Source organism: Staurois parvus, unplaced genomic scaffold (genome assembly GCF_062004578.1).
Source record: "Staurois parvus isolate SC_StPar_1 unplaced genomic scaffold, SC_StPar_1.0 ptg000195l, whole genome shotgun sequence".
NCBI lineage: Eukaryota > Metazoa > Chordata > Amphibia > Anura > Ranidae > Staurois > Staurois parvus.
The window spans coordinates 11,774,547-11,787,438 of NW_028317991.1; the positions used below are offsets into that span (position 1 = coordinate 11,774,547).

General features: G+C 42.8%; 1 protein-coding gene across 1 annotated transcript in view; it reads left to right on the forward strand.

The window, feature by feature from the left end:
* The window catches only part of TMEM50B (transmembrane protein 50B), a 37,261-nt gene extending 24,616 nt beyond the window's left edge, over positions 1–12,645 (forward strand). Inside the window, exons 6-7 of the mRNA XM_089677967.1 lie at positions 1,299–1,356; positions 7,993–12,645. Of these exons, the coding sequence (XP_089534093.1) occupies positions 1,299–1,356; positions 7,993–8,038 (104 nt within the window). The 3' untranslated portion in view covers positions 8,039–12,645. The remainder of the gene's footprint in view (positions 1–1,298; positions 1,357–7,992) is intronic.
* The last annotated feature ends 247 nt before the right edge of the window (positions 12,646–12,892 follow it).

A 12,892-nucleotide genomic window follows, 5' to 3' on the forward strand; every position in this document is an offset into this window, starting at 1 on the left:
ATTACATATTAATGGTTTAAAAAAACATAGAGACAGAAGGATTTAATTGGGGCTCATTAGTGTTCACTAATGGTCAGTAAGGGGTTAAATAGGAACTAACATCATATACAGACCAAAGGTCACCGCATTAATTTGCACACAAATGAAAAAGAGTAAGGTGCAGTTTACATGAGGAATCCCACTGGAACGTGGTGTGCCATCTTGTGCGATTCACATGCGATCCAGGTGCAGTGTGATTCCAGCCCATTCATTTGAATGGGCTGAAATCGCGCCGGACTGCACCAAAAGGCATGTGACTACTGTCCCATGTGATCCGGTGCAGGTAAACACACTGTGTTTGTGATCTGTGTTTGGGGTGTCGTTAAGTTTACACTGAAACCCATTGCAGATAGCAAGTGCAGTGCATTTTAAACACGGTGCAAGAAATGTGCACAGAATGTGGGTTTCCTGCGCCATGTTCTGGTGTGAACTGGGTGGTTGCGGGTGCAGGACAGCGTGTAAATTGCACCTGTTCCGCACCCACGACCACCCACAGCCGAAATGCGCTGCTGCCATTCATTCTTAATGACATCTCCATGCATCTGAAAATGCTGCATTTACAAAAAAAAAAAGATGCAGAAACCTTTTTCCTGCATGAAAATGCAGAGTGGCATAAATGTGAATCTAGCCTAAAGCTTCTCAACAGTGGTCAGAAGCTCCATGTTGCAGAACAGTGGCTGCAAATGGCCCACTGCTGTCATTTCTAGCTCCACTTCCACATTCAATCCACTCCCTGGCAAGAGAAGTATAAAAATGCATATGGGGGACCTCAGAAGGGGAAGGAATGGTGCAGGAAGGTAGAGTTGGGCTTTAAGTCAGAGTATCTCTTTCAGCAAAACTATACCTGTTACAGTACTTAAAACAGAGCCAGTCACACCAAATGTGCTTCCTTGTCCACTTCTTTTTCCAAAGATATTTCTTTTATTGTATTTATGTACTCTGTTTAGTAATCCATTGTTTGCAGAATTACAGGATAGATTAATATTTCAACCATATTCTGTCAATCATCTGTGAATCTCAGGTCACCTGAGAGAAGGAATTTTAAAATCAATGTTGCATCTGGGAGAGGTTGAGTTCATTGTAGACTTTGCCCTGATCACTGTATCCATAGAGAATATTTACAGTTGGCTTATACTCTAGAAATATATAGCAGTTTTACTATACTCTGTTTTCTGTAGCTGGTCATTAATCCAACTTTATGTCACCTTCCATTTTTCCCTGTGAATGGTTCACATTATATTTTCTGATTTATTCTGTAGATACTAATGTCTACCCCGGACTGGCTGTGTTTTTCCAGAATGCTTTAATATTTTTTAGGTAAGTTAAAGTGAACCTCCCTACACTTGTGTCAGCGTCAATAGGTGCCTTTTGACTATCTTACAAAAATCATCGACGTTTCTTGCCCTATAGTTACACATTTTTATAGATTCTTTGCCCAACTTTATGCTAAAGGCAGCCACCATATTGATTTCTGTGTCATCGGTGGATGGTGTCATTCACCTGATTCTTGAAGCCAGTGACACCTGAACCAGGTCAACTAAGGTGTGTGCGTAAGATCTGGAGTTCTTGCATGTAGTTTGTATGTCACCATAACTTCATCAATGTGAGCTTTAGGTTGTTTAGTGTGAGCAAGCCATATAAGCATACAACCTCAGCATACTGAAGTAACTATACAAGTTCCCACAATCTTGGGAAATCTCGCAGTTCAGGTTCTGGAAGGCACTATGGATATCACCAATGTCTAAGAAGAGGCAATAAGGGATAAAATGTAAGTCTGATTCTACTGGAAAGATGGAATTTTCAAATGACAATGTAAACTGTTAAGAAATACATTCTACTTTTTTTCATAGAATAGAGTGAAAGCATTTTCAAAGTGTATGTAAACCCCCACCTTGTAAGACAACTCATACAGTTTAAAATAGAGATTAAAAGTAAAACATTTGTGTATAGATATAAAAATGATTAATGCCTCTCTTCACATACCCTCTGTTCTCAGCTGCATAGAGAGCTGGGGGTGGAGAAATAACAGTACACTGGTCTTCCAGTGAATGGCTGTATGGGAGAGAGGGGGGTGTGTCAGGACTAGGCTGATCGTTAGAGCAGAGCAGGCTGAGTTCCCAGCACAGTTTAAAACTGAACACACTGTGCTCTCCTACCTAGTGTGGTCAGTTTTTTTTTCTTTTAAATAGGAAAGCAGAGGGACTGGCAGGAACACCAGGGATTTTAAACAAAAGAAGCAACACAAAGAGAACAGGATACTTTTCGGTAAAAGTATATGATACAGCAGGTACATATCAGGAATAGGAAATGTTGGGTTTACATATTCTCTAATGCTACTATAGATGGCTCAAATTTTGACTGATTCAGCAGGAAAGCACTGAAAGTTTGAGTCTGGGGTGGCCCTGTGGGTACCATTTGGCTTGACAAAAGTCAATTTTACAATCAACTTTTGTCGAAGGACAAATTGTTTGCCTAACGGTTACAGAATTCAGTCCAATGCAATCACTGTATGGGTATTCTGACAGCCCCTGGTGCTGGCTGCCAGAATACAATAACCGGCAGGGAAGATTACTCCATCCATGCTGTTTAGATTGGATGGAAACATCTAAATATGTATGGCTAGCTTTAGAGGGCTCAGACAATGTAGTTACAGCTGCTGGCTCTGTTCCTGCTCAATGTAGAGTCTTGGAAGATCCCAATCCTATAGAACTCAGTGTAACATACACTGAAGGGTAAGTAAACCTTAAGGCACCTTGCACACCGTGTCATTTAGATTCTGTGTGTCTCTCCCTGAGTTTTGGTGTGCCCGGGACAGACAGGCGCAGTGTCTAGCCTGTTAAAGTCTATCACCCTCTGCGGCTAGACTTCTTTTTTATTTGCTTCTGAATGTAGAGCGCCCTAAATGTGAGTATCAATCAGTAAAGCACTCAGCATCTTCCCTTCAACGCCCCACAGACTTTGACATGTTGCAGGCAGCGTTACTGGATGCTGCACCTGTGTCAGGGCAGGGCTCTAGCACGGACAGGTAGGCCTAGTGGCAGGGTAACGCACTGACTGACGACAACCACCACCAACAGACCGAAGTCCCTCAGGGCGCAGAGTCTAAGTCCCAGGCTGTCCTTCACCAGGGCCTCTGATGGTGGGGATGGACTTGACGCAGCCAGGAACCAGGTCGCGGCCCCCGAGACACCCCGGCTGCGGTAATGGCCACCGCCAATGGTGTGAAACTGGTAAAAATGACAATAGCGTAGTCAGGCAGGCCAGGTCGACAACAGCGGGACAAAACGGTACAGAACAGTAGACAGAGAATCACAGGTCACGGGCCGGGTTCAGCAACGGAAGGTCAGATAGAAGGAAAACACAGAGAATGGTATAGTCACAAGCCGAGTCAGATACCAGAAGAGTCACGAGAGTATACACAGAGCTGTAGCAAGACAAAGACACAAGTGCAAAGAGCATGTGCGGATCACAGGCTTATATGTACTCAGCCACACCCCTCTGGGGGATGGACCTCAGAGACCTGAAGGCATAAAAGATTCCCACCATGCTCAGCAGAAATCCAAGATGGATGCCAGCACATGGAGTAACATAACCTCTGGGAAAAGGTAGGACCTTGACAACCTGTCCCTCTTGGGCGCAATAGAGTGCCAGCAGCTAGCTGGCACCCTGTGTAAGGAGCCTAAACTGCCCTTAATGAATTCTAACCCTACAGCTTCTTTGTAAATATAAGTCCACAGTGGAGATCATGAGAACTTGGAGTTTACCCTGCTCAATGTTACTGACTTGAAATGCTCCTGGCATGCTTAGAGAACGTCTATCTCTAGCCTGGTGTATTTCCGGAGCACTGTGATAATTCCTGATGGTGTCTTTGGGGCATATAGTGGATTTCAAAGCTTGCTGACAGTGGCAGAGGTCAGAAACCTTTTGCCACCTCTAGACAAGCATGGTGTTTTAAGCTTTAATTTCCTGTAATCTCTGGTATGTACCTTGTGACGGGAGTCACTTTGGGTGGGGGGCCCATGGAACCCAGCTCACTTTGGAGAGGTGGGGAGCCCCATGTCTCAGCTCCCCATATCCCTCTTATGTGTAAGTCACCCTGTGCCTGTTAGGGGTACAGGGTGATCTATCCTAATATGGTGTAGACATGTCTAGGAGATAGGTGGGGTGGGGGTTGTGAATTGTTTGGTGTTGTGTGGTTGCATCCCATTGTTCTATTGTGTGTCTTGATTGGCAGCAAACTATTATGGGATGTATGTGTTTATGTGTACTAGCTTAGTGGGGGGGGGGGTGTCACCAGCAGCCCTCCCTCCGAATGGGACTGTCTGCTGGTGTGAAATTTGAATTCCTGTGTAACTCTTGTTACTAAATGTAGATTGCCCTGCCCTGTGTCATTATGCAGGGAGGGGGGACTGTCCCCTGAGTGTATATAACTTGTATCTGTGTTCAAATAAATTAATTAATCTATCTCTGGCTTACTTTAAATCTGGTGTCATCTGGATTTTGGGGTAACAATAGCCAGAGTCACTGGTCTTGTGTTCCAGAGCCTGAGAAGCAGCTTCTTAACGGAGATACCCAGTCGTGGGTGTCTGGGGTCCGTTACATACTTGTATAATGTTGCTGGGAGAAGTTAGGGGGGCAGAAGCCGGAGAGGGTAAAAAGAGTGGGTTCCCTTTTATAGGGGCAGTTGAGAAGACCAGGGAACTGAGCCGCAACCACAGAGAGACATTATCAGCCTAATTTTGTCAGCATCAGCTAAAATGTGTGAGTGCCTGCCTTTACCCAGACTATGAGCATATAGACATATTATTAGCCCGGTTCAGTTTCTCCCTTCTGAACAGAACACCTCTCACTTGCCTCATCTCTATAATATTAGGGGGGTGTTCTGTAGTTCAGAAGGGGGAACACAGGCAGGGCTGACAACACTGTTTGGGATTTCAGTTCAGGAAACAGACTTTAAGACCATGCATTAAGGCCCAAATAAACTTTCAGTTTTGGTGTTCATATTGGTGTGATTTCTGAGTTGCATGACAAGGGAAATCACATTACTTTCAATGGTGCATTTTCACATCAATGCAACTGTGCGGTGTGATTTTGAATAAGGTTCCTGTGCTACTTTGGTGCGATTTGGCTCCATAGAATACACTAGTCACATTTTAAGTTGCATCAAGGTCGCACTACATGATGGCACTGAAAGTATTATCAGACTCACATCACAGCAGTGTGAACCGAGTCTAAATCAGTGAACGCTAAATTTTAGCCAGCTATAAAAGACAAAAACAATGCAGCTCTGTATTCATTAATACATTGTTGAAGGATAAGTTCACCTTTCATAGCAGGTTACATGTTACACTCTTATTCAAGGTCTAACATGTAACATGTTACGAACGGACTGCCCCTCCCCCTACAGGTTTAAGTCATAATGTACTAGTTTGCAACGAATACTAGTACATTATGACAGACTTACCTACAAACTGAGCCCTCCAGCAATGCGCTGTCAGGGCTTTCCCTGGTACCCGGCGCTTCCATCTTCACAAGGTCTGCCTTCAGGGTTTCTTATCTTTGGCCGTTTGATTGGCCGGGCAGAGGTGACGTCACACCACCACGGGCACGCCAAGTGGGCCGTAAATGTGGTCTGAGCTGCGCATGTGTGGCTCAGATCACATTACTTGTTGACAGGCAGGGGTGACATTTATGAAGATGGATGCCAGCACATGGAGCAGCATAACCTCTGGGAAAAGAACCACCGGTGAACCAGATGTGACCCCCGAGTGTTTGCTGATACCCCCGAGTGTCTACGGTGGATGACCGGTTACTGCCCGCATTGCTGTCCAGGCCTTTCCATTCGCTGATGGTATACCTGATGACATACATACAACGCTCAGTTTGTATGTTCCTGTGGTAAGCGCATTATTGTACTAGATTCTTCAGGATTTATAAACAAGTGAACATCTGAAGCTCCTGCTATTTGTGTATATTTCACATGTGTTCAACCCACAGGAACTTTTTGCTGTGTTTATTCATCACATATCAGACTTTTTATACTCAATTTGTTGATATTGTGTTCCAACGGATATGCTGAGATTTATGGTTTAGTATTATATCATTTATTTATGGCGCTGCATACTCCAATTATTTGACATTTATTAAACGCTTGCCTGTCAGTGGATGTTTAAATTAAGGACTTTATTTCCACTTTAATAACCAGTTACAATAACCAGCGGATAGCTAGCTACCCCATGTGCTGCCTCCCTAACAAGCAGGTATTCACTGGTTGTTATGGATGCCGGTGGGTGCTGGCTCCTTAACAACCAGCATCTTTAAATTAAAAAGAAAAAAGTGTCTCCAAAAAAGCACCCCCAGGTGCATTTGTGATTCCTTTCCATTGACTTACAATGGCAGGTGAATTTTTGGTGCCCTTTAGAAAAGTGCACCAAAGATGCAGCATGAAGAACTTTTCAGACTGCAGCACAAAGGCAGCGCAGCGATGTGAAAAGTCAGATAGGATTTAAAGGTGAATCATTTTGATGTGCTTTTTTGTTTTACAAAGAATTTTATTGCAGAATAGATAACATCAGAGAATCTGTCAAAAACAGATGCACTGACTGACAGGAATAAAACATACAAGTTTTCTGATGAATAATAACAAGTATGTACTGATGGAAAGACAAGAAAATAAACTTCGTAGACAAGTGCCGTATATAAAAAAGGAAAACAAAACAATAAGTTGCAAAAATGATAGACATTTAGAAATTAATGACATAATAAACTAAAAGAAAAAGTTGTCACTATATCAGCATACAGGAGGCGGGGAAGATGGAGCCTCACTGAATGCATATTGGTACTCCACATGCAGGGCTCTCGATGGAGTCCAGCTTATGGATATAGTATTGCTGGTACAGTACTCAAGGCAGAAATCACAATCAGCACAAATATGGTAAAAACAGATTAAACAGAAGGAAAGAGGAACGAAGAGAAAGGAGACAAAAAAACAAACAAAAAAAAAAAACAAAGAAAAGGGCTCCAGGGGGACCACGATAGAAAAAAAAGTAAGTAATATGTAAATTTTATATCTACAAGAGGGACTGGGATTCCAGGTCTGCAGGAACTTTGTATAGGTGTCTAACAGTATGGGGTGGCACAGTGGCTTAGTGGTTAGCACTTCCGCCTGGCAGTACTAGGGTCGTTGGTTCAAATCCCAACCACAGCACCACCTGCCTGGAGTTTGCATATCCTCCCTGTGCCTGCGTGGGTTTCCTCCGGGTACTCCGGTTTCCTCCCACACTCCAAAGACATGCTGGTAGGTTAATTGGATCCTGTCTAAATTGTCCATAGTATGTGTATGAATGTGAGTTAGGGACCTTAGATTGTACACCCCTTGAAGGATAGGGACTGATGTGAATGTACAATATATGTATGTTAAGCGCTGCGTAAATTGACGGCGCTATATAAGTACCTGAAATAAATAAAATAGCCGTCAGCTTTTCATTAACCATTATCAAGTTCATCCGATTTTTAACAGCCTCGAAGCTGAGGAGGGGGATCTTCCAAGCCCTCGCGATCATCAGCTTGGTAGCCATGAATAGATGCGATGCCAGCTGCCGTTCAGGACAAAGTAGGCCCACTAATGGTTTAAATAAGAGCGCTTCATACGGGTTACGCTTAATGTCTGTGTGAAACATAGTGCGGAGAAGGGCATAAACCCTGATCCACAATTGATGTGCTTTTTTCATGCTGGAAAGGTGCATTATAGTGCAGCATAAGTGCAAGAAGTGTGAAAAGGCCCTTAAGAAAACAAACTATAAGACTGAACACCATTTTTTATTAATCTGAAATGTATTTAGCTGGGCTTCGAAGTTAATGTGCCACTAAAAGCACCCATCTGACATCACCCCTATCTGGTCTTTTTAGTTTTCGTTTTTATTGACCCTCTTTCTTTTTTCATTTCTCACACAGCACTCTCATCTACAAATTTGGAAGAACAGAAGAATTATGGTCCTGAAACGTAGAATTTCACCTGTTTTTCCTGGTTTGACTGTTTTTTTGCTGGTTAATGTTTATACATATCCGTTTATTTAAAACATTATAGCCTCAGTTTTAGCACAATCTCCAGCGAGGCAGAGAGACATTTTACAACACTTTTGAATTGCCTGCTATGTCTCTGGTAAGCTGGATCCTGTAATTTATTTTTTTATAAAGACTTATGTTCACAGGATAAAATGTCCTGCAGTTCATGGTGTGGTTATAAGAGCTGATCGTTTTCCAGCAGAGGGCTCATTTAAAGGATCAATACATCCAAAGCTGATCATTTAGTTCTAGGTGGACCGGGTTTGCTCCTGGCTTTGTATATGGCTTCTTGGGGTTGCTTTTATCATGAGTTACCATTGAACTCTTTAAAAAATGCATGAAAGCGCATCAGAATTGCAGCAAGCAGAATTTTTTTAACTGCTTCAACTGTTTGGGTGGTTCAGCACAAGTTCATGACTGTAGCAGCCACAGCACTCATACTTGTTTTCTTCAGCCGCCGGGTCCTGGCTGTAAAGTGAAAGTGATCTCTTTCACAGTGCGGTGAGAGTGATTTTTATTAAAAACCAAAAATAAAAATTAAATGCAGCCGCCATTGCCCTGCACACACTCACAAATGCAAACACACACAGAGTGCACACATGTATGTACACATGTGAGGTATCGCACTGAATGTTGGTAGCGAGCGCAATAATTCTAGCACCAAAGCTTCTAGTTGACTGTAAACTGATGAGTAGTAAAGGCTTTTACAACGTTGCCTATGGAGATTTTTGGGTACCCTAGCTTTTCGCAATATCATGGGCACATGCGATTTTAAAACTATTATTATTTGACTGAAGCCTATCTTTTACCAAAAAAACTGGTATCATATTGTGCGTGTTTGCAATAAAATATATTTTAGTATATTTTTCCTGAAAATATATATTTGATAAACAGTTGCTCAAATATCGTGCAACAAAAAAAAAATGAAACTGCTATCTTTTTATTCTACAGGGCCTCTGCTTTCAGAAGATATATAATATTTTGGGGGTTTCAAGTAATTTTATTGCTAAACATGCAGATTTTTACATGAGTGAAAATAATGAAAAAATTGCTGTAGAGCAGAAGTGGTTAAATGCACTGCAGCTAAAATGCATCTAAAGCACACAAGTGTGAGCGGGGGCATAAATCCGTCTATAAGACCCTAGATCTTTCCTCTACCCTTGAAAGCATCAGATCAAAAAAAAACAAAACATTGATGTAGTGCTTCCCCCCCCCCCCCCCTAAAAAAATGGCCTTGTTTACATTCTCCTTAACTGGAAGTGACAAAATGCTTGTTGCTTCTGCTCTCCTAGACCATAGAGATGATCGTGGATGTTCTGGTCTCGGATCAACTCTTTGGCCAGCCGCATCAACCGCCGGATAGGATCCCAGGTCCCCGGTGAGATGGGTAAACCTGGGAAACATGAAAAACGCTGCTTGTAAAAGTGATCCAGCGGCTAATCAGCTGCTCAGATCACTTTTGCAGGCAAGTGGTCATACTGGGCCATGGCTGATAGCTGAACACAGTGATGTACATGTACGTGCCTGTGCGTCAGGTGGATAATGACTGATATTAGGTAACTAAGCTTAACTACTAGATGCCAAACGCTTTTAAATGGTGCTTACAGTAGTTGGCAGACGTAGTGATAGGTGACAGTAGAAATGAATATTATTTCTTAGTGGCTTGTGAAAAGAACCCCCTGTGCTTTCCATAAAATACTAAGGGCTTTTTCACTCTGGTGTGCTTTTGCATTACTGGAACGCACCTTTCCAGCACGACAAAAGTGCATCAAAATGATTGTCCTATGCCCTTTATGACTTTTCACATCTTTGCGCTGCATTTTGAAAAGTCCTATATGTTGCATCATAGTGCGTTTTAAAGCACCACAGTGTGAAAGGGCCGTAAGAGTACAAACATAAAGTGAACACATACTGGTGCATTGAAAAAATCTGGTCTCTGGTCTGTGGAAATCCAAGAGCCACTTAGTAAAGAGGTCCTTTATCTTGTTGCAAAAATTGGCCCTTTTTTTACTTTTCCAAAGCTTTTAAAGCTGAACTCCAGGCAAACTGTAAAAAACACAGATTATATACATATAAGGGAGCTCTTTACCTGCCAAAAGATTTGTATATATGTCCATGAGGTCCTTGGGTTTTACTCAATTATGTTGACCAAATCTATAGATTATGAAATATAATATTTCTCTGATATGATTTGATTAACCTTAATGAGAGTTCTTTGACCAAGAGTGAAAGTTTTAACACAACAACCAAAATTTATTAGTGGATAGTAGGGAAGTCTAAACTAACATACCACAATCTATCTATTTTACAATAGGAAAAAGAGAAACAAAATGTAAACGATTACACCAATGAATTAAAGAACATACTACTCATACCCTAAACCCACAAACAGCAACACAGACAACACATACGACAATCATGTATACATGTAAAGTACCAGAGAGATGTCCTGATATTTACCAATGGTGTAGCATGGGGGCCCCCAGGATTGGATCTTCTACTGTCTTTCCCCAAAATCTACTCTGATATACATCTAGCTCTCATAGACTTGTATGGGGCCATCCCGATTGGTAGAACTATCTAATCCATCTCCCATATCTGACGCATCTCATCCAGGATTGGACAATTTCCCCATCCCATATCACTTACATAACTCAGCCCCTTCCCAGAGCCTCCCTTTTTGGTAGTAAACTTACATATGCCAGGTCACTCACTGTCTAAATCCTGCCGCCTCAACCTCCTAGAACATTTCCAAAATCCGCCCCTTTCTGACCAATGACACCACAAAACAACTTATCCACGCCTTGGATATATCCCGCCTCGATTACTGCAACTCCCTCCTCACTGGTCTACCATTACACAGGCTATCCCCCCTTCAGTCTATTATGAATGCTGCTGCTAGACTCATACACCTTACCAACCGATCAGCAACTGCTGCCCCTCTCTGCCAATCCCTCCACTGGCTTCCACTAACCCAATGTATAAAATTCAAAATACTAACCACAGCTTACAAAGCCATCCACAACACTGCCCCTAGCTACATCACCAACCTCATCCACAGATACCGCCCAAATCGCCCACTCCGCTCCTCCCATGATATCTTCCTCTCTAGCTCCCTCATCACCTCCTCCCACGCTCGCCTCCAGGACTTCTCCAGAGCCTCTCCCATCCTCTGGAACTCCCTACCACAGCATGTTCGGTCAGCCCCCACCCTGTCTGCCTTTAGGCGATCTTTGAAAACTCACTTCTTCAGGGAAGCCTACCCCACCTCCACGTAAGAACTGTACTTGAATCACCTCCGCCAGATCATCCCCCGCAGCTATCACCTTTTGTATCACCTCCCCCTTCCTTTAGATTGTAAGCTCCACGAGCCAGACCCTCCTATTCCTTCTGTACTGAAATGTATTGTAATTGTACTGTCTCCCTTATATTATAAAGCGCAAACTGTTGGCGCTATATAAATCCTGTGTAATAATAATAATAATAATACTCAGCTCGGCCACACACCACAACCATGACTGCAGAAGGGATACAATCTCCACGGCCTGCTGACTGGACAGTAAAAGAGCAGCAGAATACTAATGAGGTCATCTGTCTGCTCACTCTGCTCCCTCCTCCTTGCAGCACACCTGCATCCACCGCACATGATTGGCTTGCAGCCCTGTCCCTCCCTCTCCCAGTTTTAGTTTTGCTCTGTAGAAGATTCCTAAAGGCCATTATCAAATCAAGGTTTGGTACTTCCATTAAAAAAATATACATTTATTGATAATAATTAAAACTAACTGCTTTAATTTGTGTCTTATAACTGTGTGTTGGTCAGCTTTCAAGGATCCACACAAAGCTGAAATACACTTTTGTCTGGATGCTGTTGGTATAAATAATCTATCGGCTTCCGATACTCTCGAACCGCCACCTCTGCATCATTGAGAATGACATCTGCTAATGAAAGGTGTAGCCAGGGACTTGGGTGTAGAGATCTTGCAGCCTCCTGGGACCCCAAATGAAAAGACTTGTGGCCCTCAGCTGTAGATTTGTTTTAACCACAAAATGACTGCAGTATGGCCCCCTTCACACAGGGCGGACCCGTCAGTAGATCTGCTTGATCAGTGGGGGATCTATCTGTTGATCACCACTGAGCAAGCGGGTGACAGGTCCATGTCCGTTCCGCTTATGCAGAGCAGACATGGACAGAGCGCACTGTCCTCTATGGCCAGTTCGTTTCCATCCGATTGCCATCTGGTCTGATCCAACAGACGGAAGGGGAACGGATCCCCATTCGTCTCCTTTTGGTGGATCGGATCGGATTGGATGTCAGTGGGTGTAAACCAACATGTCTGTTTACACCTGCCACTCCATAGTGGAGAATAGAGGTTCTGATCTGATCGGAACGTCCTTGTGAAAGGGCCCTATGACATTTTATATAGAACAGTATTTTTCATTCACGCACTTACTGCCAAGTTTTGAATTGTCTTGTTCCCATTTGCTGTATTCCTTTTTTATGTACAATTACTTTTAGCCATAGCATTACAATTTATTGGTGTACTGATATGTGTGCTGAGACATTATTGCTGTAAATGTATCTCTCTATGCTTGTACTAGACACATTGGGCCTATTTATAAAGGATTGATCCATTAAATCCTATCTAAATTCAAAAACAAAACTATAATACATATACTACAGCTTACCAGTCCTTAGATGTGGTGACTGCATTCGTTTTTTTTTTTTTCCTGTCCTAGGCCAACAGTGCTCACTCACCATACTGTACCAATGGTGAAGCAGTGCTTTTAC